The sequence below is a fragment of the Felis catus genome, chromosome F2, assembly GCF_018350175.1.
Source record: "Felis catus isolate Fca126 chromosome F2, F.catus_Fca126_mat1.0, whole genome shotgun sequence".
In the NCBI taxonomy this organism is placed as follows: domain Eukaryota; kingdom Metazoa; phylum Chordata; class Mammalia; order Carnivora; family Felidae; genus Felis; species Felis catus.
The window spans coordinates 30166401-30190263 of NC_058385.1; the positions used below are offsets into that span (position 1 = coordinate 30166401).

The 23863-nt window shown below is 37.6% G+C and overlaps 1 protein-coding gene across 6 annotated transcripts in view; it reads right to left on the reverse strand.

Annotated features, from left to right (window-relative positions):
- Positions 1 to 1029: 1029 nt before the first annotated feature.
- Positions 1030 to 23863, reverse strand: part of IMPA1 (inositol monophosphatase 1) — a 36396-nt gene continuing 13562 nt past the window's right edge. For all 6 annotated transcript variants that reach the window (XM_045049665.1, XM_045049664.1, XM_006943288.5 and 3 more), the window contains 2 exons: positions 3916 to 4067; positions 1030 to 3024 (listed from right to left, as the gene is read on the reverse strand). In XM_045049665.1, coding sequence (XP_044905600.1) covers positions 2909 to 3024; positions 3916 to 4067 — 268 coding nt within the window. In that variant the 3' untranslated portion in view covers positions 1030 to 2908. The remainder of the gene's footprint in view (positions 3025 to 3915; positions 4068 to 23863) is intronic.

Below are 23863 nucleotides of genomic sequence, written 5' to 3' on the forward strand. Positions count from 1 at the left end.
AGGAAGAGAGGAAAGTATTAAAGCAGCCAAACAGTAAAGGACTTAAACTTTCCAGGATGAAAGGATGTGAATAATTAGCACAATGGATGGGGGGAAGGAAAAAAAAAAAGACAAATCTTATCACCAGGAAATTCAGGATTTTCTTTTGATTTCTGGAGTTTTCTAAGATCTTCAATAAAAAAGACTTGTGGGGCACCTGGTTGGCTCAGTTAAGCACCTGCCTCTTGGTTTCAGCTCAGGTCATGATCTCACAATTAGTGAGATGGAGCCCCTCATTGGGATTCTCTCTCTCCACCCCTCCCCTGCTCATACACTCTCAAAATAAATATACTTAAAAAAAAGAAAAGGACTACTTGTTAATGGATTGCAAATTCAAAGACTGTTCATCAATAATTTTGAACAAAAGAGAGTGAGGCAAATTCTGAGGGAAAACTGTTTTCAACCTAGCATTCTAGACCTAGCCAAACTATCAATGAAGGAATAGACATTTTCTTGTGAGATTCCAAAACTTTCCCTCTCAAGTGCATTTTCAGAGAAAACCCCTGGAAGATGGGCTCAGCAAAATAAGGGACTGCCACAAAAAAAATCAAGGACACAGATGACTGAACATAAGAGAAGCAAAGAGAAGCCCCAGCAGGACTACTATGAACACACTTAGTAACCAATTCAGACTGGAAGAGATGGAAAAGGGCCCCAAAAGATGTATCTATAGGAGGAAAAGAAAGCAGTTAATAAAGAGGTTTTATCATCTTGGGGACGATGTGTTAATTTCAGGAAGAACAAAAATTACACAGGTAAGAAGATATAACATACTAGTTGGTTAATCAGTGAATAAAAGTCCTTGAACACTGAATATAAACTTAATAACAAAGATTATATTAAGTAAATTAGTAATTACTATAAGAGGATGAAAGGAGGATGTCAAGGTAGCTCAAGGGGGAGTTAGAAGTACAAAATCCCCATCTTCCATAACAGCAAGTTTAAATAATGAATAAAGTCAAATATATAGCAGAATATAGCCTTTAAATATAGCCTTTAAATATCCTTTAATATACCTTTAAAATGATGAAGGTAAATACTAGAAGGAACTGCTAGAAGGTTTACAAACTATTGGCAGATAACTCACTTGTCAAACCTCTTTTTTTCAATGTCTAAAGAAATTTCAGCCACAAATTATCTAATTAATTGCATTTAGGGGGAAAAAAAAAGCTACTTTTTGGAAAATTATTCTAAAAGACTTTTAGAAAAGTTGAGAAAACTGTAGACAAAAAAAACCCAAGAACATATATTCAGCCACAACTGCAAGTGTCAACATTTACAACTCAACACAAATCTCAAACATAAACTATAAACTTTAACAATGTTCAGTTATACTTAAAATTTTATGAATCTTAAATAAATTTAATTGCAAAATTAACCACAGAATACAGTATATTTTTACTGCACATGACCAACAGTAAATAATTACAATACTCAAATCTTAGTATAATGAAGTGCACAATAATCCCCTACCTTAAACTTTATAAATGTACTTTTCCTTTTATCAAATACAAGGTTCACATGAAACTACAAAAATTAATAGTCTATTCAAGTGTCAAAGGACAAGGCTAAGCAGTCAATTGACCTTATTTAAAATGTTTATGAACCAGAACAATTTTCTTTGAGTTTCCTAAGACAAAGACTAGTAAGGAATATTTAAAGACTGAATAGAATCCAGTGGCAACAAATTTAAGGAGTTTGGGGAAAAAAACACCAATTAATAATACAGTTTACCTGCCAGATTGTAGGTCTCCTGTGCACAACAAGATCAGTAGGAACAACTTTCAAACATTAATATTGAATTTACTACAGTTTTTTTTTTAAATGTTTGGTTGTTTTTGAGAGAGTGCATGAGGGAGACACAGAATCTGTAGCAGGCTCTAGGCTCTGAGCTGTCAGCACAGAGCCCGCTGCGGGGCTCGAACCCACGAACCGTGAGATCACAACCTGAGCTGAGGTCGGACACTTAACCGAGTCACCCAGGAGCCCCTGAATTTAGTACAATTTTATACTCTAATTATAGAATTTAAATTAGATGCCTGATAATGTTTTGAAACTTTTTTTTTTTTTTTAAACATTGGGACTTTAAAAGATTCCAAACAAATACTGTAGTGTCTTGGAAAACGTTAACTGCAGAAATGCCCACAAGTAGAAAGGATACCTGATGGTACAGGAATTGAAATGATATGGCAATGTGAAGAGTTAAAAGGAATGATACCGTAAAATATGAAAAGGATGAGATCATCTTTAACACCTGAAGTAAAAATAAAGGGTGAGCTCATTGCTTTATGTATAACTAGGAATTGCTACCTTCAAAATATCTTTTGAATGCTTTTTAGACTGCCCATGTTTAACAAATACTCTGCTAGGTGCTACGTGTACACTGATGAATAAAACAAGGTTCTCTGCAAAGAAAAAAAACCTTGGTCTAGGAAGGAGCCATTAATTCTTACAAATTTAATTAAATATGGCTTTGGGAACTAAAGAAAATTTTTTCCAAAAAGTTAACTTTGTAGTTAAGAATGCTTTTGTACACAGTCAGAATTTCAGAGGCTCATATATACTTAGAAACTCTAAACTGCTATTTCAGTCAATGATACTTTGTCTTATCAACTACCTGTATATCTTTCCCAAAGTGCACTCTCACACGCAAAGTTTGTTAAAACAATGCAACATTTCATGTATTCTCGCATACCTAGTCTTAGTAAAATATACAACAAACTGCAATTTTTTAATCTGGATATCAAAGACAAATTAAGCCAATCATATTATACATCTGAAATAAACGTCCTAAATTTTATAACATCATCAGTGTGTCAGCAAATACAGGGGTGATGGAACCGTGACTGAATACGCGAGGCTGTTGCAGTTAATCTTCATCATCTCTTTGAAATGGTACTACTTGAATTTCTTTGGCTATCCTTTCTGCTAATGTTTTACTATTTGCAGCAATTATTCTTCGTGACATCAAGTCAAATGGCTCACCTAAAATCAAACCAAATATGGAAAATGGTTATATCTCCTACAAGAATTCCTGTAAAACTAGTACAGCAATATGTACTATGGTCAATCATAGTATTCTCATACTTTCAGTTTCCTTTACTCTGTCACAGAACCATAATGTTTAAGCTCTGGCGATGCATAAATGAGTTTTAAGAGTATTTTAATAAGTACCAGGTTTTTTTTGAGGGGGTTGTGGTGTCTCAGTCATACCAGTTTGAAAAATGTTATCTTTATAGTTTTTAGTCTTTATTTAAATTCCAGTTAACATCAGTGCAATATTAGTTTCATCTATTCCTTCTTTTGTGTGTTCTTTTTCAATTCTTTTTATTACTCTTACTACCTCTTTAATGTTTGGGAACCTATGTTCATGAAATCTGCCTTCAAAGCATTTCATACCACTCTTCTTCCATTCCCTTCTTCGTTGCCTTTCTCCCAGATCACTGGTGAATACTTCTGGGCCTGGTTCACTGTAAAAAACTTCATCAGTTCAAAGCAAGCAGTCAGCCTCTCTCAAGGCACAAAGTGATGGTGGAGACAGTTCACTGTCAACTACCACCATGATCACCAAAGAGCTCTTGGTACAATCCTCAGATTCAGTGACCTTCTCTACTTTTCTAATAGCTTCTCAAGAGTTCCTGGTACCTTTAAAAAGGCTTAGCCATCTATCATTATTAGTCCCACATTACAATTAGCTTTTTATCCTCCTTGCCTGTCAAAATTTGATATCCTGATTTTGCAGAAAATCACATGGCTTGTTTTTGTTTTGCCTTCAACAGGTGAAGTGTAGTATATGTTAAACATTAAAAGAAAAAAAGCTGTAACTAAAGGAAAGTCCAACAGAGAGAAAAATGCTTCAGTGTCCCATCATTTTACCTGTCACATCCATTAGCACTCCACCAGCTTCGGTAACAATGATGCCAGCTCCTGCCATATCCCAGCAGTGAATTCCCATTTCATAATATGCATCTGCAACGCCAGTTGCCACAAGGCACATATTAATAGCTGCTGTTCCAACACCTCGGATCCTACCAAATAACATTTAAAAATAAGATTAAGGGTTGATTGAGAGAATTTGAGTCAATATGGAGAATGTTAAAAAAAATTATTTCATGATTTGTTTCATCATTTGTTATGGTGACCAGTGATTATGATGAGCTCAGATGATTAGCATTTTTTAGCAATAAAGTATTAAGGTATGCACACTGCCTTTTTAGACATAATGCTGTTGTACACTTAATAAACCATGGTAAAATAAACACATAATTTATATGCACCGGAAAAAAACAAGAAATTCATCTGACTGGCCTTTTTGCTGTGGTCTAGGACCAAACCTGCAATATATCTGAGATATGCCTGCATTTATAATGGGAAACCTTCTTTATAATGGTCTACCACTATCAAGTGATATAATTTATTATCACCAATGGGACAAAAAGGTATCAAGTACCTCTTCCTATGATGCACTGAGAGACAACATTGCTTGTCTGGAATTCCTGACAAAAATGTAACTCTAATCTTTTGTTTTCTCAAAAAAAAATTTTTTTTAAATATTTATTCTTGAGAGAGAGAGAGAGCGAGCGCACAAGTGGGGAAGGAGCAGAGAGTGTCAGCACAAAGCCCAATGCAGGGCCTGAACCCACAAACTATGAGATCATGACCTGAGCCAAAGTCAGACGATCAACTGAGCCACCCAGATGTCCCTATGTAACTTTCATCTTGAGAAAGCCAGACAAACCCAAATCAAGGGACGTACTACAAAATAACTGGCCTACATTTTTCAAAAATAGCAAGATCATAAAAGACAAAGACTAAGCAATAGTTCCAGATTAAAGACAATTGATGAGAAATGACAATTAAGTGCAATGTTTGATCCTAGATTGAATCTTGGATCTATTTTTCAAAATTTGCGTAAGGCCACTATATTAGGTAATACATCGCCATTAATTTCCTGATTTTTATAACTGTAGTTATGTTAGGGAGTATCCCCCTTATTAAAGGAACACACACTGAAATGTTTAAGAAAAAGGGTTCATCATGTCTGCAAGTAATTTTCAAATGGTTTTTCCTCAAACTCCTTTTGTAATTGTTTAAATTTCTGAATATAAGGCAATGCTATCTGTTCACAGAAAAGGAAATAACAGGAGTTGGGGGAGAGCTGGAAGATGGCACACTAGGAGGATCCTGAGCTCAACCTTCCCCACAGACACACCAAGCCAACAGCTACATTTGTGCAACGAACTGAACAAGGACCCAGAGTCTGGCAGAACAGAGCTTAATCATAGACCAGACCAAAAGGGTAAAAGGGGCAGACGTGCAGTTGGGAACCAAAGCCCTCTGGTGAGACTAACCACAAACAGGAAGGTCACCACAAGCATGGAGAAGTGAGATGATCAGGCTCCGTGCCATGTACCCTAGGCATTGTGGAAACACACCGGGAAGACAAGTCCCTGTAACATTTGGCCCTGAAGATGAGTGGGGCTTAACTTCACAAGCTTTTAAAATCAGTGGGGTTTAACCCCAGGTACTTTTAAAATGAGCAGGCTTAGTTCTGGAAGAGCTGGAGGATAATAGGAAACAGTCTCTACCCTAAAACAACCCAAAATAAGTAATAAATATCGCATAATAAATATCGCAGCCTAGACACAGCATAGAAGCAGTAGCTTGAAAAGTGCCTGTAGTATATGTGGAAAGATAGATTTATTTACTATCACAAAACATGTGGTGCAATGACACATCTTCAGGAAACTTCTCCAAGAACAAAAGTGAAGGCAGGCACCACTTCCCTTCATCTCCCCCAGCTTAAATAGCCAGATACATGTGGGAACTTGTGCATTCTCCTTCTATTTTGCTAGAACCACCTGCCCCACCCCCACATTCACCTGCAGACCCACCCCCATACAACTCCCACAACTCCGCAGGCATTCCCCAAATGCAGCTCCTGCCCCACCACATCCTGCAAGCAGCCTGGGCAGGGACCAAGTGACTCTCCCTTGGATAGAGGGGTAGATAACCCCACACCCCAGCACACCCACAGTTCCAGCAGCCAAACCTTTTAGCTGACCATCCAGGAAGGGTGCCCTGCACCTGGTGAGCCTACAGCTACAGCAGACAAGACTGGGTATAGACATCTAGTATGGCTGCTCACCCCTTCCGAAGAAAGACTCTCAGGGAGCCCCACAGGGAGAGTGTTCCGCCCTCTGGTGGGCCCACAGCTAGGGCAGAGTAGGTGCAGACACCTCCCACATACAAGCATGCAGTGACCAAACCCAGCACGGTGTGCCCACAGCACACACAATAGGTTATTGCAGCCAACTGGACTAAAGGCAAACGTGACTCAGCCACAACAGTAGGGTGTGCACAGCCCCCAGAGAAGATATCCCAGGAGTGCCTGGTTCTGGTGACCAAGGGGCATTGTGCTACATGGCACCACAAACTTCCCTTCACAAGGCCACTTCTCTCAAGAGCAGGAAACAGACCTTCCTCATACACAGAAATAAACACGGAGAGTTAGTCCCGTCTCCTCATTTTGTCTATGTTCCAAATGAAAGGACAAGGAAAAAAAAAATCACAGCAAAAAGGCTAAATGAAATGGAGATAAACAATATGCCTGATAAAGAATACAAAGTAATGGCCATAAAGATACTCACTGGACTTGGGAGAAAAAAAAAGAAGAAGATCCCTGAGATCTTTGACAGAGAAAAAATATAAAAACGACCAATCAGAGATGAAGAACTCAATCCATGCTAGAGGGAATCAATGACAGAATGGAGGATGCACAAGAACAGACTGGTGATCTGGAAGACAGGGAAATGGAAAGCATTTCATTTCCCTCAATGATTTCATCAGGCATAATAACATTAGTTCTCTGAAGGAGAAGCAAGAAGGGGCAGAAAACTTATTTGAATAAATTACAGCTGAAAACTTCCATAACCTGAAAGAAACAGACATCCATATACAGGAGGCAGAGACCCTCCAACAAGATGAACCCAAGGAAGTCCACATCTCCCTACATCATTTTTGCCATGTTATTTAAAAAAAATTTTTAAGTTTATTTATTTTTGAGAGAGGGAGAGAGGGAGAATGAGGGAGGGAGGGGCAGAGAGGGAGACCCAGAATCTGAAACAGGCTCTCGGCTCTGAGCTGTCAGCACAGAGGCTGATGCGGGGCTCGAACTCACGAGCTGGGAGATCATGACCTGAGCCAAAGTCGGACATTCAACCAACTGAGCCAACTAGGTGCCCCTTGCCATGTTAATTATTAAAAGAATTTTAAAAGCAAGAACAAAAAACAGTTGCATACAAGGGGAACTCCATAAGGCTACTGGCTGACTTTTTTGGCAGAAACTTGCAGGCCAGAAGGTAGTGTCATGATACAGTCAAAGTGCTTACAGGAAAGTATCTGCAACCAGAATATTCTACCCAGCAACAGAACTGTTTGGAACAGGAGAGATAAAGAGTTTCCTAGACAAACAGAAGTTAAAGGGGTTTATCACCACCAAACGTGACTTACACAAAATGCTGAAGGGAATCCTGACTGGAAAGAAAAGGCCATAATAATAAGAAAATTATGAAAGAAAAAATTTCACAGATAAATGCAAACATATAATAAAGGCAGGTAAATCACTTATAAAACCAGTATGGAGGTAAAAAAAAAAAAACATGAATGTAGTAAAATATACAAAATGAGTCAAGGGATACACATAAATAAAAGGATATAAAATATGACATTCTTGGGGTATGTGGGTGGCTCAGTCAGTTAAGTGTCTGACTTGATTTCACCTCAGGCCATGACCTCACGGTTCGGGAGTTCGAGCCCCACACTGGGCTCTACACTGAGAGTGTAGGGCCTGCTTAAGATTCTCTCTCTCTCTCTGCCCCTCCCCTGCTCATGCTCTTGCTCTCTCTCTCAAAATGAATGAATAAACTTTAAAAAAAAATATTCATATACATATATGACATATATATGACATATATATATATATGACATTCATAAAACAAGGGTGGGGAAGTAAATATTTAGTGCTTTTAGAATATGTTTAAACTTAAGCAATCATCAACTTTATATCAACTGCTACACCCATAAGATTTTATATAGGAACCTAATGGCAACCACAAATCAAAAACCTATAATAAATAGGAAAACACAAAAAAAGAGGAAGGAATCCAAGCATAATACTAAAGGCCATCAAACCACAAGAGAGAGCAAGAGAAGAAAGGAATAGAGAAGAACCAGAAAATAAGGCACAAAAAACGGTAATAAGTACATACCTATGGATAGTTACTCTTAAAAGGACTACATGTTACAATCAAAAGATAGAGGGTAAATGAACAGATTAAAAAAAAAAAAAAGACCTATCCATTTGCCACCTGTAAGAGGCTCACTTTAGACCACTTAAAGAATGGAAAAAGGTTCCATGCAAACAGAAGTGGAAAAAAAGCCTGAGCAGCAATATTTATATCCCACAAAGCAGACTTTAAAACAAAGACTGTAACAAAAGACAAAGAAGGGCATCATATAATGATAAAGGGAAAAATTTAAAAACAGGGTTAATAACTGTAAATATCTATGCACCCATCATTGGAACATCCAAATATATAAAGCAATTACTAACAGACCTAAATGGAGAATTTGACAGTAATACAATAATGGTAGGGGCCTTTAACACAACACTTACATCAATGTATATGCCATCCAGACAGAAAGTTAACGGGAAAGAGTATCCTGAATGGCACATTGGACCAGTGGACCTAACATATATACGAAACATTTCATCTGAAAACAGAATACACGTTGTTTTCAAGTGCACATAGAACATTCTCCAGGACATGTTAGCCCATAAAACAAATGTCTATAAATTCAAGATTGAAATACTATCAAGCATCTTTTCTGGCTACAACAGTATGAAACTAGAAATCAATTACAAGAAAAAACCTGCAAAGAATACAAATACACAGAGACTAAACAATATGCTACTAAACAATCAATAGGTCAACCAAGAAATCAAAGAGGAAGTAAAAATACATGGAGATAAATGAGAAAGACAACTGTACAAAATCTTTGGGATGCAGCAAAAATGAATTTTAAGAGGGAAATTTATAGCAATACCGGTCTAACTCAAGAAACAAAAATCTCAAACACCTTACAAACCCTTAAATTAAGAAATCTAGACAAAGAATATGGCCCAAAGCTAATAGAAGGAAATATTAAGACTAGAGCAGAAATAAAACAGAGACTAAAAATAACCATGGAAAAGTTCAATGACACCAAACTGGTTCTCCACAAAGGCAAAACCGATAAACCTTTAGCCAGATTCATCAACAAAAACAAAGGACTCAATCAGAAATGAAGGTGGATAAACAACTTATAGCACAGAAATACAAAGGATTATAAGAATATTATGAAAAATCATATGCCAACAAACTGGGCAACCTAGATGAATAAATTCTTAGAAACCTATAAACTTCCATACCTAAATGAGGAAGAAATAGAAAGTTTGAACACACCAGTAACTAGCAACAAAATTGAATCAGTAATCAAACTCCCAACAAACAAAAGTCTAGAACCAGATGCAGTCACAGGTGAATTGTACCAAATATTTAAAGAAGAGTCAATACTAAAAGAAAATACACACACACACAATACATATTCTTCTCAAAGTATTCTAAAGAACAGAAGGAAGAAAGCTCCCAAATTCATTCTGTGAGGCCAGCATTACTCTGATACCAAAACTAGACGAAGACATTATAAAAGAACACTATAGGCGATTATCTCTGATGAACATGGAAAAATCCTCAATATATTAGCAAACCACATTCAACAATACATTAAAATGATCATTCACCATGACCAATGGGATTCATTCCAAGGATGCAAAGATGGTTTAATATTTGCAAATCAATCAATGTGATACAGCACATCCACAAAATGAAAGATAAAAATCACATGATCATCCCAACAGATGCAGAAAAAGCACGTGACAATTTTCAACATCTGTTCATGTTAAAAATCTTCAGCGAAATCGGTTTACAGGGAACATACCTCAACATAATAAAGGCCATATATGAAAAGCCCACAGATAACATCATACTGTGGTGAAATACTGATGCCCTGCTTTTCTTCTTAAAAAATTTAATGTTTATTTTTGAGAGAGAGAGAGGAAGACAGAACATGAGCAGAGGAGGGGCAGAGAGGGAGAGGGAGACATAGAATCTAAAGCAGGCTCCAGGATCCGAGCTGTCAGCACAGAGCCCGACACAGGGCTTGAATCCATGAGCCGTGAGATCCTAACCTGAGCCAAATTTGGATGCTTAACTGACTAAGCCATCCAGGCACCCCTGAGAAAGCTTTTCTTCTGAGCACAGGAACAAGACCACTTTTCTTGAACATGCTACTAGGAGTCCTAGCTGCAGCATTCACATAAAAGGAACTCTCGTGCATTTAAATTGGCACAGCTACTGTGGAAAACAGTATGGGAGGTCCTCAAAAAAATTAAAATAGAAATAGCATACAACCCAGCAATTGCACTACTGGATGCACTACCTAAAGAAAATGAAAACACTAATTCAAAAAGATGTATGTACCCTTATGTTTACTGCAGCATTATTTACAATAGCCAAGATATGGATGCAACCCAAGGGTCTTTCAACAGATGAATGGATAAAGAAGATGGGAAATAGAATAGACAGACATAAGGGAATATTACTCAGCCATACAAAAGAATGAGACTTGACATTTATGATAATATGCATGGACCTAGAAGGTATTACACAAAGCAAAATAAGCTAGAGAAAGACAAATACCATATGATTTCAATACATGTGGAATCTAAAAAACAAAACAAAACAAATGAACAAAAATAGATTCTTAGATATAGAGAATAAAATAATGGTTGCCAGAGGGGAGGTGGGTGGAGGGATGGCTGAAATAGATAAAAGGGATTAAGAAAACAGGTTTACAGTTATTAAATAACTCACGGAAATGAAAAGTACAGCATAGGGAACAAAATCAATAATTTTGTATATTGTTGTTTGGTGACAAATGGTGACTACACTTACCATGGTGAGCACTAAGATACAGAATGATGTTGTACACCTGAAGCTAATCTATTACCATACGTTTATACTTCAATTAAAAAAAAAATTTTAAAAAGAAACAGGAATTGATTACTAATGTATGTATTTTGTACATCCTTTGTGCCAAAGCAATTTAAAAATGATTAAAATTTGATGTCAAAGGTTTTACTGCCTTTGTCTTACTATATATCAAATTTAAGAAAGAACTAGTAACAAATGTTGCTTTCCAAATACATAAAACCGAATTAACTTTAGTGGTTTTTGTTAGTTTATATGAAGAATGGCATATTTTCTCCCTTGTCCCATGGTACATGTGATGGTCCATAGCTCATGTCCTAGAAAGCAAATACCAAGATCTTTCATGAATAACCCCTTGGTATTCTATTCAGATAGAATTGTAGGCTGGAGGAACGATAGCGATACATACTGGTAATGCTTCTGTCCATTTCTAATAAATATAATGGGCTCTCAGGCAAGGAGTCTTACAGTCAGAAAGAACATTCTTTTACAGACAAATATTACCAGAGAGTATTCAATTACCCAATAATTAAGGCTATGGTCTACATTGTACAAATGTGTTCTGAATCCTATCTTAGTCTGATGCTTCTATAGAATTGTGATACTGAAGATAGTTCTTAGAGATTTGAGTTTGTGCCACTGCTTAAAACTATAATCTTGAAAAAGTTTCCTTTTCATGTTTTACTCTTCTTGTCATCAAAATGGGGATACCAACTTATTTTGAACCACTGTTTTAATAGTCATAATAAACTGATGTAAAGCACCTGGGAGAGTGCCCAGCATATAAAAGGACCTCATAGACTATATTTGAGATGAAATTATTCCCTAAACCATGATGCCAGAAAACACAGCAGTAAACAAACAGTGCATTTCACCTAAGTAAGTCTCCCAAAATTAAAGGAAACAGACCCATAATGATTTAACTTTGCCTCATAAATGTCATTTCCTAATTAGGAACCTATTAGACTGTTCCTACTTGTTTAAGGCATGCATTCAAATTATGACTCCCTTTAGTTTCGTGTGTGGGTGTGTGTGTGTGTGTGTGTGTGTGTGTGTGTAACCCTTCTGAATTCACATTGAAAAACTCAATCAGCAAAATGCAAAAGATCACAGAAAAAAAAAATCAATAAATTAGCATTTCTCCTTGGTAATATTTTCCTGGCATATTTCTTTATAATTTTAAGAAAATCCAAAACTAAAAGGTCACACTGTTTACTTTTGACTTCAATGGAAACATAAAAGGTTAAAGTTGTAGAGTGCTTGCAGCTCCTCTATGAATAACATAACCATTTTATTTTCCCACAGTTAAAGTCCTTGCTTTAAAACACCACATCGTAGCTGAAAGCTTTTTTAAAATCCTACTGCTTTTCCCTCAAGGACATCATTCTGGGAGGTTTCATAGCTTTTTTTCTAAGTAGGCTCCATGCCCAACATGGGGCTTGAACTCGCAACCCCAAGATCGAGAATCACATGCTCTACAGACTGAGCCAGCCAGGCACCCCTAGGTCCTATACCTTCTTTTTCTTTTTTTTTTTTCTTTTTTTTTTTTTAACATTTATTTTTGAGACAGAAAGAGACAGAGCATGAATGGGGAAGGGTCAGAGAGCAAGGGAGACACAGAATCTGAAACAGGCTCCAGGCTCTGAGCTGTCAGCACAGAGCCCGACATGGGGCTCAAGCTCATGGACTGTGAGATCATGACCTGAGCCGAAGTTGGATGCTTAACCGATTGAGCCACCCAGGCGCCCTGGTCCTATACCTTCTTGACAAACTCCTCTCTTCTATTGTATTACTATATAGATCACAGATTTACAGCCTAGAATTATACTTTGTACAATGGCCAAGCTATACAGGGAAAGTCTTGACTCCTAAAAAGAAAAGTCTAATGTTGAAGAAAGAGAAATGGTCTGGAAGTCAGGGTTCTAGTCACATCTCCATCTACCTTATACCACATCTACCTTACCTCACATCTCTCTGAACCTTGGTCAACTCACCTACAAATAAGTCTGCATTTTCAGATGTTCTTTGGTCAGTTGTCAGAGTCTTACAACTTAATGATATTTTCAGAAGGAAAAAGGTACAAACAATTGATAGTGAAATAATAATAACCACAGATTTTTGTATTTTAAGTCTTTTTTTCATGATAACAACTACAATAAAGGTCAGAGAAATGGCACTTAACATAGACATTAACTACATTAAATTTAGGAATCTCAAAACTCTAGCTTCTCTTTCAAGGACAAATGTATATAACTGTAATATTTGCTTTGAATTTCTTCATTTACAAAACTTCCATTAAAGAAGTACTCCGGTTTGGGGAATAATAGTGGCATTCTGATTTCTATTTCTTAATGTTTATTATTTATTTTTGACAGAGAGAGCATGAGCAGGGGAGGGGCAGAGACGGGGGGGGGGGGGGGCGGGCAGGGAACAGAGGATCCAAAATGGACTCCGCACTGACAGCAACGAGCCTGCTGCGAGGTTCAAACCCACAAACTATGGGATCATGACCCGAGCTGAAGTCAGACACTCAACCAACTGAGCCACTCAGGTGCTCCTGGCATTCTGATTTTAAAACCCCATATTATCTTTCCACAAAAAGCAAATAAAAATTAACAAGGAGAAATAAAACCCACAGGACCAATTCCTTCAGCAGTTCTAGGATCCAGAAAACACAAATTTTCAAACTACCTGTAAGTAAAGGGAAAAACAAACAAAAAAATCCTAACAGAGCATCGAAAGCTTGTAGATGCTAAGTTAGGGAGAGGAGGCAGAAAAGACTATTGCAAGAAGGGAACAGAGGACCCAGAAGGAACACAGACAAAACTACCTTAAACAGGAAGTGAGACAACAAATACAAACACATATAAGGATTTGGTAATTCATAGCCCTACTATGGAAGGAGCTGGAAAATATGCAGACCCTAACCTGGCAGCCCCAGGGAAGCTAACTACCCTAAGAAAGAAAAAGTGAGACAACAAATACAAAAATTCTGAAAACAGGTAAGAATTTGGTAATTCATAGTCCTGCAAGATTATGTATGTAAAGACTTCTCTTTACAGAGAAGGCACTAGAAAAAAAGTAGAACCTAACTGCACAGCTTCAAGGAAGCTGTACTTCTTGGGGAGAGTCCAATAAGACTGGTTATTCCACGTATATGTGCAATGTAAAAACAAAACAAAATATGGAGCATTTGGGTAGCTCAGTTGGTTAAGCATCTGGCTTCGGCTCAGGGCATGATCTTGCAGTTCTTGAGTTCAAACCCGGCATCAGGCTCTGTGCTGAAAGCTCAGAGCCTAGAGCCAGCTTCAGATTCTGTGTCTCCCTCTCTCTGCCCCTCCCCTGTGCTTGCGTGCGCGTGCTCTCTCTCCTTCTAAAATAAACATTAAAACAAAACAAAACAAAACAAAACAACAACCAAGCTTAGATATAGAAAACAGATTGGTGGGTGCCAGGGGTTGAGGGTGAACAAGATGCATAAAGGGGGTCCAAAGGTATAAATTTCCAGTTATAAAATAATTCATGGGGATATAATATATTACATGGTAACTATAGTTAATAAATCTGTATCCCATATTCAACGTGCTGAAACAGAAAAATATGCAGCCAAGAATTCTTTATCCAGCAAGACTGTCATTCAAAATAAAAGTAGAGATAAAAAGTTTCCCAAACAAAAATTAAAGGAGTTTGTTACCACTAAACCAGCCCTGCAAGAAATTTTAAGGGGGACTCTCTGAAGGGAGAAAAGATGAAAAAAATATATATATAAATAAATACCAAAAGCAACAAAGATTATAAAGGACCAGAGACCACCACCAGAAACTCCAACTCTACAAGCATCATAATGGCAATAAATTCGTATCTTTCAGTACTCACTCTAAACGTCAATGGACTCAATGCTCCAATCAAAAGACATAGGGTAACAGAATGGATAAGAAAACAAGATCCATCTATATGCTGTTTATAAGAGACTCACTTTAGACCTAAAGACACCTTCAGATTGAAAATAAGGGGATGGAGAACCAGCTATCACGCTAATTCTCAACACAAGAAAGTTGGAGTAGCCATACTTATATTAGACAATCTAGACTTTAAAGACTGTATCAAGAGATGCAGAAGGGCATTATATCATAATCAAGGGGTCTATCCACCAAGAAGACCTAACAATTGTAAACATTTATGTGCCACATGTGGAAGCACCCAAATCTATAAATCAATCACAAACATAAAGAGACTCATCGATAGTAATACCATAATAGTAGCAGACTTCAACACCCCACTCACAACAATGGACAGATCATCTAATCAAAAAATCAACAAGGAAACAATGGCTTTGAATGACACACTGGACCAGATGGACTTAACAGATATATTCAGAACAGTTCATCATAAAGCAGCAGAATATACAGTCTTCTCCAGTGCACATGGAACGTTCTCCAAAATAGACCACATATAGGGACACAAATCAGCCCTAAGTAAGTACAAAAAGATTGAGATCATACCGTGCATATTTTCGGACCACAATGCTATGAAACTCAAAACCACAAGAAAAAATTTGGAAAGATAACAAATACTTGGGAGACTCAAGAACATCCTACTAAAGAATGAATGGGCCAACCAAGAAGTTAAAGAGGAAATTAAAAAGTATATGGAAGCCAATGAAAATGATAAACACCACAACCCAAAACCTCTGGGACACAGCAAAGGGGATCATAAGAGAAAGTATATAGCAATCTAGGCCTCCCTAAAGAAGGAAGAAAGATCACAGATATACAACGTAACCTTATGCCTTAAGGAGCTGGAAAAAGAACAGCAAATAAAACCCCAAACAGCAGAAGACAAGAAATAATAAAGATTAGAGCAGAAATTAATGCTATCAAAACCAAAAAAAACAAAAAAAACAAAAAAAAAAAACCCAGATCAATGAAACCAAAAGCTGGTTCTCTGAAAGAATTAACAAAACTGATAAACCACTAGCCAGTTTGATCAAGAAGAAAAAGGAAAGGACCCAAATAAATAAAATCAAGAATGAAAGAGGAGAGAGCACAGCCAACACAGCAGAAATAAAAATAATAAGAGAATATTATGAGCAATTATATGCCAATAAAATGGGCAACTGGAAGAAATGGACAAATTCCTAGAAACATAAGTACACTACCAAAACTGAAACAGGAAGAAATAGAAAATTTGAACAGACACATAACCAGTAAGGAAATCAAATTAGCAATCAAAAATCTGCCAAAACACAAGAGTCCAGGGCCAGATGGCTTTCAGGGAAATTCTACCAAACATTTAAGGAAGAGTTAACACCTATTCTCTTGAAGGTGTTCCAAAAAAATAGAAATGGAAGGAAAACTTCCAAACTCTTTCTATGAAGCCAGCATTACCTTGATTCCAAAACCAGAAACCCCACTAAAAAGGAGAACTACAGACCAATTTCCCTGACGAACATGGATGCAAAAACCCTCAACAAGATATTATTAGCCAACTGGATCCAACAATACATTAAAAACATTATTCACCAGGGCGCCTGGGTGGCTCAGTCGGTTGAGAGTCCGACTTCAGCTCAGGTCACGATCTTGCGGTCAGTGAGTTCGAGCCCCACGTCGGGCTCTGGGCTGATGGCTCAGAGCCTGGAGCCTGCTTCCGGTTCTGTGTCTCCCTCTCTCTCTGCCCCTCCCCCGTTCATGCTCTGTCTGTCTCTGTCTCAAAAATAAGTAAGCGTTTAAAAAAAAATTAAAAAAAAAAAAAACAACATTATTCACCACGACCCAGCGGGATTTATACCTGGGATGCAGAGCTGGTTCAATATCCGCAAAAACAATCAATGTGATCCATCACATCAATAAAAGAAAAGACAAGAACCATACAATCCTCTCAATAGATGCAGAGAAAGCATTTGACAAAATACAGCATCCTTTCTTGATAAAAACCCTCAAAAGGTAGGGATAGAAGGAGCATACCTCAAGATCATAAAAGCCATATATATGAACGACCCAATGCTAATATCATCCTCAATGGGGAAAAACTGAGAGCTTTCCCCCTAAGGTCAGGAACAAGACAGGGATGTCCACTCTCTCCACTGTTATTCAACATAGTATTACAAGTCTTAGCCTCTGCAATCAGACAACACAAAGAAATAAAAAGCATCCAAATCAGCCAGGAGGAGCTCAAACTTTCACTCTTCACAGACAACATGATACTCTATATGGAAAATCCAAAAGATTCCACAAAAAAAAACTGCTAGAACTGATTCATGAATTCAGCAAAGTTGCAGGATATAAAATCAACGCACAGAAAATGGTTGCAATCCTATACACCAACAATGAAGCGACAGAAAGAGAAATCAAGGAATTGATCCCATTTACTGTTGCACCAAAAACCATAAAATGCCTAGGAATAAATCTAACCAAAGAAGTGAAAAATCTATACACTGCAAACTATAGAAAGCTTATGAAAGAAATTGAAGAAGACACAAAAAATGGAAAAAGATTCCATGCTTCTGGATAGGAAGAACAAATATTAACATGTCAACACTACCCAAAGCAATCTACATATTCAAAGCAATCCCTATCAAAATAACACCAGCATTCTTCACAGATCTAGAACAAATAATCCCTAAAATTTGTATGGAACCAGAAAAGACCTCGAATAGCCAAAGTAGTCTTGAAAAAGAAAACCAAAGCAGGAGGCATCACAATCCCAGACTTCAAGCTATACTGCAAAGCTGTAATCATCAAGACAGTGTGGTACTGGCACAAGAACAGACACTCAGATCAACGGAACAGAATAGAGAACCCAGAAATGGACCCACAAACATGTGGCCAACTAATCTTTGACAAAGCAGGAAAGAATATCCAATGGAATAAAGACAGTCTCTTCAGCAAGTGGTGCTGGCAAACTGGACAGCGACATGCAGAAGACTAAACCTGGACCACTTTCTTACACCATACACAAAAATAAACTCAAAATGGATGAAAGACCTCAATGTAAGACAGGAAGCCATCAAAATCCTCAAGGAAAGCAGGCAAAAACTTCTTTGATCTTGGCTACAGCAACTTCTTACTTAACACATCTCCGGAGGCAAGGGAAACAAAAGCAAAAATGAACTACTGGGACCTCATCAAGATAAAAAGCTTCTGCACAGCGAAGGAAACAAACAGCAAAACTAAAGGGCAACCAACAGAATGGGAGAAGATATTTGCAAATGGCATATCAGATAAAGGGTTAGTATCCAAAATCTATACAGAACTTACTACCTCAACACCCAAAAAACAAATAATCCAGTGAAGAAATGTTCAGGGGACATGAATAGACACTTCTCCAAAGAAGACATCCAGATGGCCAGCCGATGCATGAAAAAAATGCTCAACATCACTCATCAACAAGGAAATACAAATCAAAACCACAATGAGATACCACCTTACACCTGTCAGAATGGCTCACATTAACAACTCAGGCAACAACAGATGTTGGTGAGGATGCAGAGAAAGAGGATCTCTTTTGCATTGCTGATGGGAATGCAAGCTGGTGCAGCCACTCTGGAAAACAGTATGGAGGTTCCTTAAAAAATTAAAAGTAGAACTACCCTATGACCCAGCAATTAATTGCACTACTAGGCATTTATCCAAGGGATACAGGTGTGCTGTTTTGAAGAGACACATGCACCCCCATGTTTATAGCAGCACTATCAACAATAGCCAAAGTATGGAAAGAGCCCAAATGTCCATCGATGGATGAATGGATAAAGAAGTGGTGTATACATATACAATGGAATGTCACTTGGCAATCAAAAAGAATGAAATCTTACCATTTGCAACTACATGGATGGAGCTGGAGGGTATCATAATAAGCAAAATTAGTCAGAGAAAGACAAAAATCATATGACTTCACTCATATGAGGACTTGAAGAGACAAAACAGATGAACATAAGGGAAGGGAAACAAAAATAATAAAAAAACAGGGAGGGGAACAAAACATGAGAGACTCTTAAATGCAGAGAACAAACTGAGGGTTGCTGGAGGGGTTGTGGGAGGGGGGATGGGCTAACTGGGTAAGGTGCATTAAGGAATCTACTCCTGAGATCATTGTTGCACTATATGCTAACTAATTTGGATGTAAATTTAAAAAAATAAAATAATAAAACAAGTTATTAAATGTAAAAAAATAATTCTGTATCCCATATTTCAAAGTTGCTAAGAAAGTAGATCTTAAAATTCTCACTACAAGAAGAAAAAAAACTCTATTATGTGATGATAGATATTCACTAGACTTATTGTGGTGGTGATCATTTCACAATATATCCAAATATGAAATCATTATACCGTATACCTGAAATTAAAATAATGTTATATGTCTGGGGTGCCTGAGTGGTTCAGTCAGTTTAGCATCTGACTTCCTCGGCTCAGGTCATCATGTCCTGGTTCATGGGTTGCAGCCCTCCGTCCGGCTCTGTGCTGACAGCTCAGAGCCTGGGGCCTGCTTCTGATTCTGTGTCTCCCTCTCTCTCCGCCCCTCCCCCACTCGTGCTCTGTCTCTCTCTCTCTCTCTCTCTCTCAAAAAAAAAAAAAAAGAAAAAAAGAAAAGAAAAGAATGTTATATGTCAATTATAGCTCAAGAAAAATTTTAAGAAAAGTGCCACCCCTTTTAGACTAGGAAGTGAAGGAAAAGAATTAGTGAAAAATTAAGGATCCTACAGAAATAAAAGTGAAACATAGGCCAACCCCCAACCCCCACCACAACTTAATAGATTATCATAAAAGAAACTGCACAGAAGGGCAGAACTGGGAATAAAAAGTTCTGAAATCAGGAACACTGATCACAAAATGAACAGAAATAGAAAAAAAGGAGACCACATCCATACAGAACTACTATAAAATATCAGACATTTGCTAATGAAAGTGTTTTGTTTTTGGGTTTTTTTTTTTGCCTGATAAAGTCTCCCCCAAAAAGTCCACAATGAGACTGAAAAAAAACTGAAAATGAAATCAATCCAACCTGAATTAAATACCCTGAAACAAATGTTTGTAAATACGGGGGTGGGGGGAGGGAGTTAAATCAGAAATTCAAAAAAACTGCTGTAGAAATGGGGTGGGAAAAGGAAGAAATAAAAGATGCATAAACCTCAGAAAAGAAGATGGGGGAGGGGGGAGACAAAATTGTATCATGAATGAAAAGTAGATTACAAGGTACCCTTAGGAGAACAGGTGCCAATAAAAACCTAATGAAGGGCAATGAGGAAAAGCAATAAAGGAAAGAAGTAAAAAGGGTCAGAAAGAAAGTGGTTGAAAAAGATGACACAAAGCAGGTTGAACATTACTACTAGTGTCCTGAAGAAATGAAAACAGAACAGAAAATGAAAATGAGAACTGAATTAGTATTTAAAACTGTAATTCAGGGGTGCCTGGGTGGCTCAGTCGGTTGGGCGACCGACTTCGGCTCAGGGCATGATCTCACAGTTTGTGAGTTCGAGCCCCGCGACAGGCTCTGTGCTGACAGCTCAGGGCCTGGGGCCTACTTCGGATTCTGTGTCTCCCCCCTCTCTCTAACCCTCCCCTGCTCACGCTCTGTGTCTCTCTTTCTCTCAATAATAAATAAATATAAAAAATTTTTAAAACTATAATTCAAAGATTTTCCTGAATAAAAAAAGACATGAGTGTACATGTTAAAGGAGAAAACTGCCAGAATGAGCAATTCCAAGATCACTGTACAATTAGAAAGATTAAAAAACAAAAAAGCAAAACAAAACAAAAAGAGCCTCCAAGTAAAACATGAATTAAAAAGCCAAAAAAATTAGAATGGCATCAGATTTCTCAAAAGCAACATACAAAGCAAGGCAACAGTAAAATAGCATTTTCAAGAAATTTAGTCCATACTTTGTTTCTTAAGGATATTACATCCAGCCAAGCTGTTCAAGTTTCAAAGCCACAGAAGAAGAGTTTGGAACGTGCCAGAACTCATGGAACTTTATGCACATGTGCCCTTCCCAAGGAACCCATAAAGGATGAGCTTCATACAATCTTAACGTGACCGGGAAAACTTTCTAAGATGCCTGTAGCAGTCCTTTTGTTAAGTCCAACGAAGAACTAAGACTAAAGGGTAGAATTGAGACTAAACTGTCATATTAACATTTGAACAGGCCCGTTTTGTTAAAAGAAAAAAAATTAAATTCATTATAAAACAAAACTCCATTCCAGGCTGTATTCAAGAGACACACTTGAAACAATGATTCAAAAGGGCTACAAATAAAAGTGGACCAACATGTACCAAGCAAATGGCAATAATGGCAGAGTTTTCATTTTTGATGTCAAAGTAGACTAAGTCCAAAAGGATGAAACAAAACAAAAGATACTGTAAGTAAAGTTAAAATGATACAAGAAGGTGTAACAGTTATGTATAGGCATCAAATAATACAGCTTCCACCTTATATAAGATAAAAGCTCTAAGAGTTGTAGGAGTGCCTGGGTGGCTCAGTGGGTTACATGTCCAACTCCTGATTTCAGCTCAGGTCATCTCATGGTCGTGAGACAGAGCCCTGCATCGGACTCCCCGAGTGTGGAGCCTGCTTCTCTCCCTCCCTCTATTCTCTCTATTCTCTCCCTCCCTCCCTCCCTCTCTCTCACCCTCCTCTGCTTATGTTCTCTCAAAATAAATAAACATTAAAAAAAAAAACTTTATGATTTCCAAGGAGAAATACTGAGAAACACACTAATAACAGAAGAATTTAGCATATCACTCAGTATGAGACAGGTGAAGTAGAAAAATAAATGTAATAAGGTCAATCCTTAGGCTATATATCAAACATTATACCCTGATAATGGAGCATATACTTTAACTCAGTGCATATGGAACTGTAACAAACATTAATTATAGAATGCACAAAGAAAACATTAGTAAGTTCCATAGCAGATTTGTTACAATGTAACAAAACTACTAAAATTAAAAAATGAAATTTAAAGAAACTTTCTTTGTAGAAATTTAAGAAGAGAACTCTTAAGTGAAAGAGTAAATACAAACAAATTACTGATTTTATGAAAATAATTAGAATGAAAACCCTACGTATCAGAATCTATGGAACCATTTAACACAGAGGTAAGACAGAAATTCATAGCCTAGATATTTATATTAATAAAAGTGAAAGAATAAAAGCAAATGCTCTACTTAAAAAGGAACCAAGAGGGCGCCTGGGTGGCGCAGTCGGTTAAGCGTCCGACTTCAGCCAGGTCACGATCTCGCGGTCCGTGAGTTCGAGCCCCGCGTCAGGCTCTGGGCTGATGGCTCAGAGCCTGGAGCCTGTTTCCGATTCTGTGTCTCCCTCTCTCTCTGCCCCTCCCCCGTTCATGCTCTGTCTCTCTCTGTCCCAAAAATAAATAAATGTTGAAAAAAAATTAAAAAAAAAAAAAGGAACCAAGAAAGGCACAAGGATGAAAATAATAAGGCAGAGAGGAGAAAAACTATAGATCAGATTAATAAATCATAATCCTGGTTCTTTGATAAAACAAAAAAAAAAAAAAAACAAAAAGAGGGGCGCCTGGGTGGCTCAATCGGTTAAGCGCCTGACTTTGGCTCAGGTCATGATCTCGGCTGTTCGTGGGTTCGAGCCCCACATCAGGCTCTATGCTGACAGCTCAGAGCCTGGAGCTTACTTCGGATTCTGTGCCTCCCTCTCTCTCTGCCCCTCCCTCGCTTACGCACTTGCGATTGCTCTCTCTCTCTCTCTCTCTCTCTCTCCCAAAAATAAACATAAAAAAAAAAAAAGACAAGCCACGTAAGTACTTTAATCAAGATTTACAAAAACAAAGCACAAATATAAAAAATAACAAGTGTCAAGGGAAGACAACCATCGATACAGAGAAACCAAAAATAAATTATAAGAGTCTACCTTGTATCCATTCATGCAAATAATTTGAAAACTGAGAGGAAGTGGGTAATTTCTTAGGTTGCGGAAACACTCCAGATTAAAGGTAGCTAACCAGACATAATAACTAAATGTAATGCCTGACCCCAGACTGAATCTTACATTCGTTAAAAAAAAAAAAAAAAAAAAAAAAGGCTACAAAGGACATTATATCAAGTGACAAAATTAAATACAGATGGTACATCAGATAAAAAATAAATTTATAAAGTCAGTAATTGTACTGTGATCATAGAAGAAAATATCTCTCATCAATCTCAAGAAATAAACTGAAGTATTTAGGGGTAAAAAGTCATGATGTAAGTAATTGACCCTAAATTAGTTTGGGGGAAAAAACTGCATGTATGCATGTGTGTGTGCGCGCGCACACACACACACACACACACACACACACACACAGAGGGAATGAAAAAATAAAGCAAATAGGGTAAAATGTTAACAACAGGTGAATCTGAGTAAAGGGATTTTTTTTTAATTATTTCAGCAAATTTTGTCACATATGAAATTGTTCTCAAATAAAAAGGTTTTTTAGTTACATTACAAAATTAGAATTATGGTACTGACCCCAAGCCTATTAATAAAAAAATTTAACTTCTAAAAGAAAATTCGAAGTGCCTGGGTGGCTCAGTAGGTTAAGCGCCTGACTTTGGCTCAGGTCATGATCTCACAGTTCATGAGTTTGAGCCCCAAGTCGGGCTCTGTGCTGACAGCTCAGAGCCTGGAGCCTGCTTCGGATTCTGTGTATCCCTCTCTCTGCCCCACCCCCACTTGCTCACACGCACGCACGCTTTCTCTCTCTCCCTAAAATGAATAAATG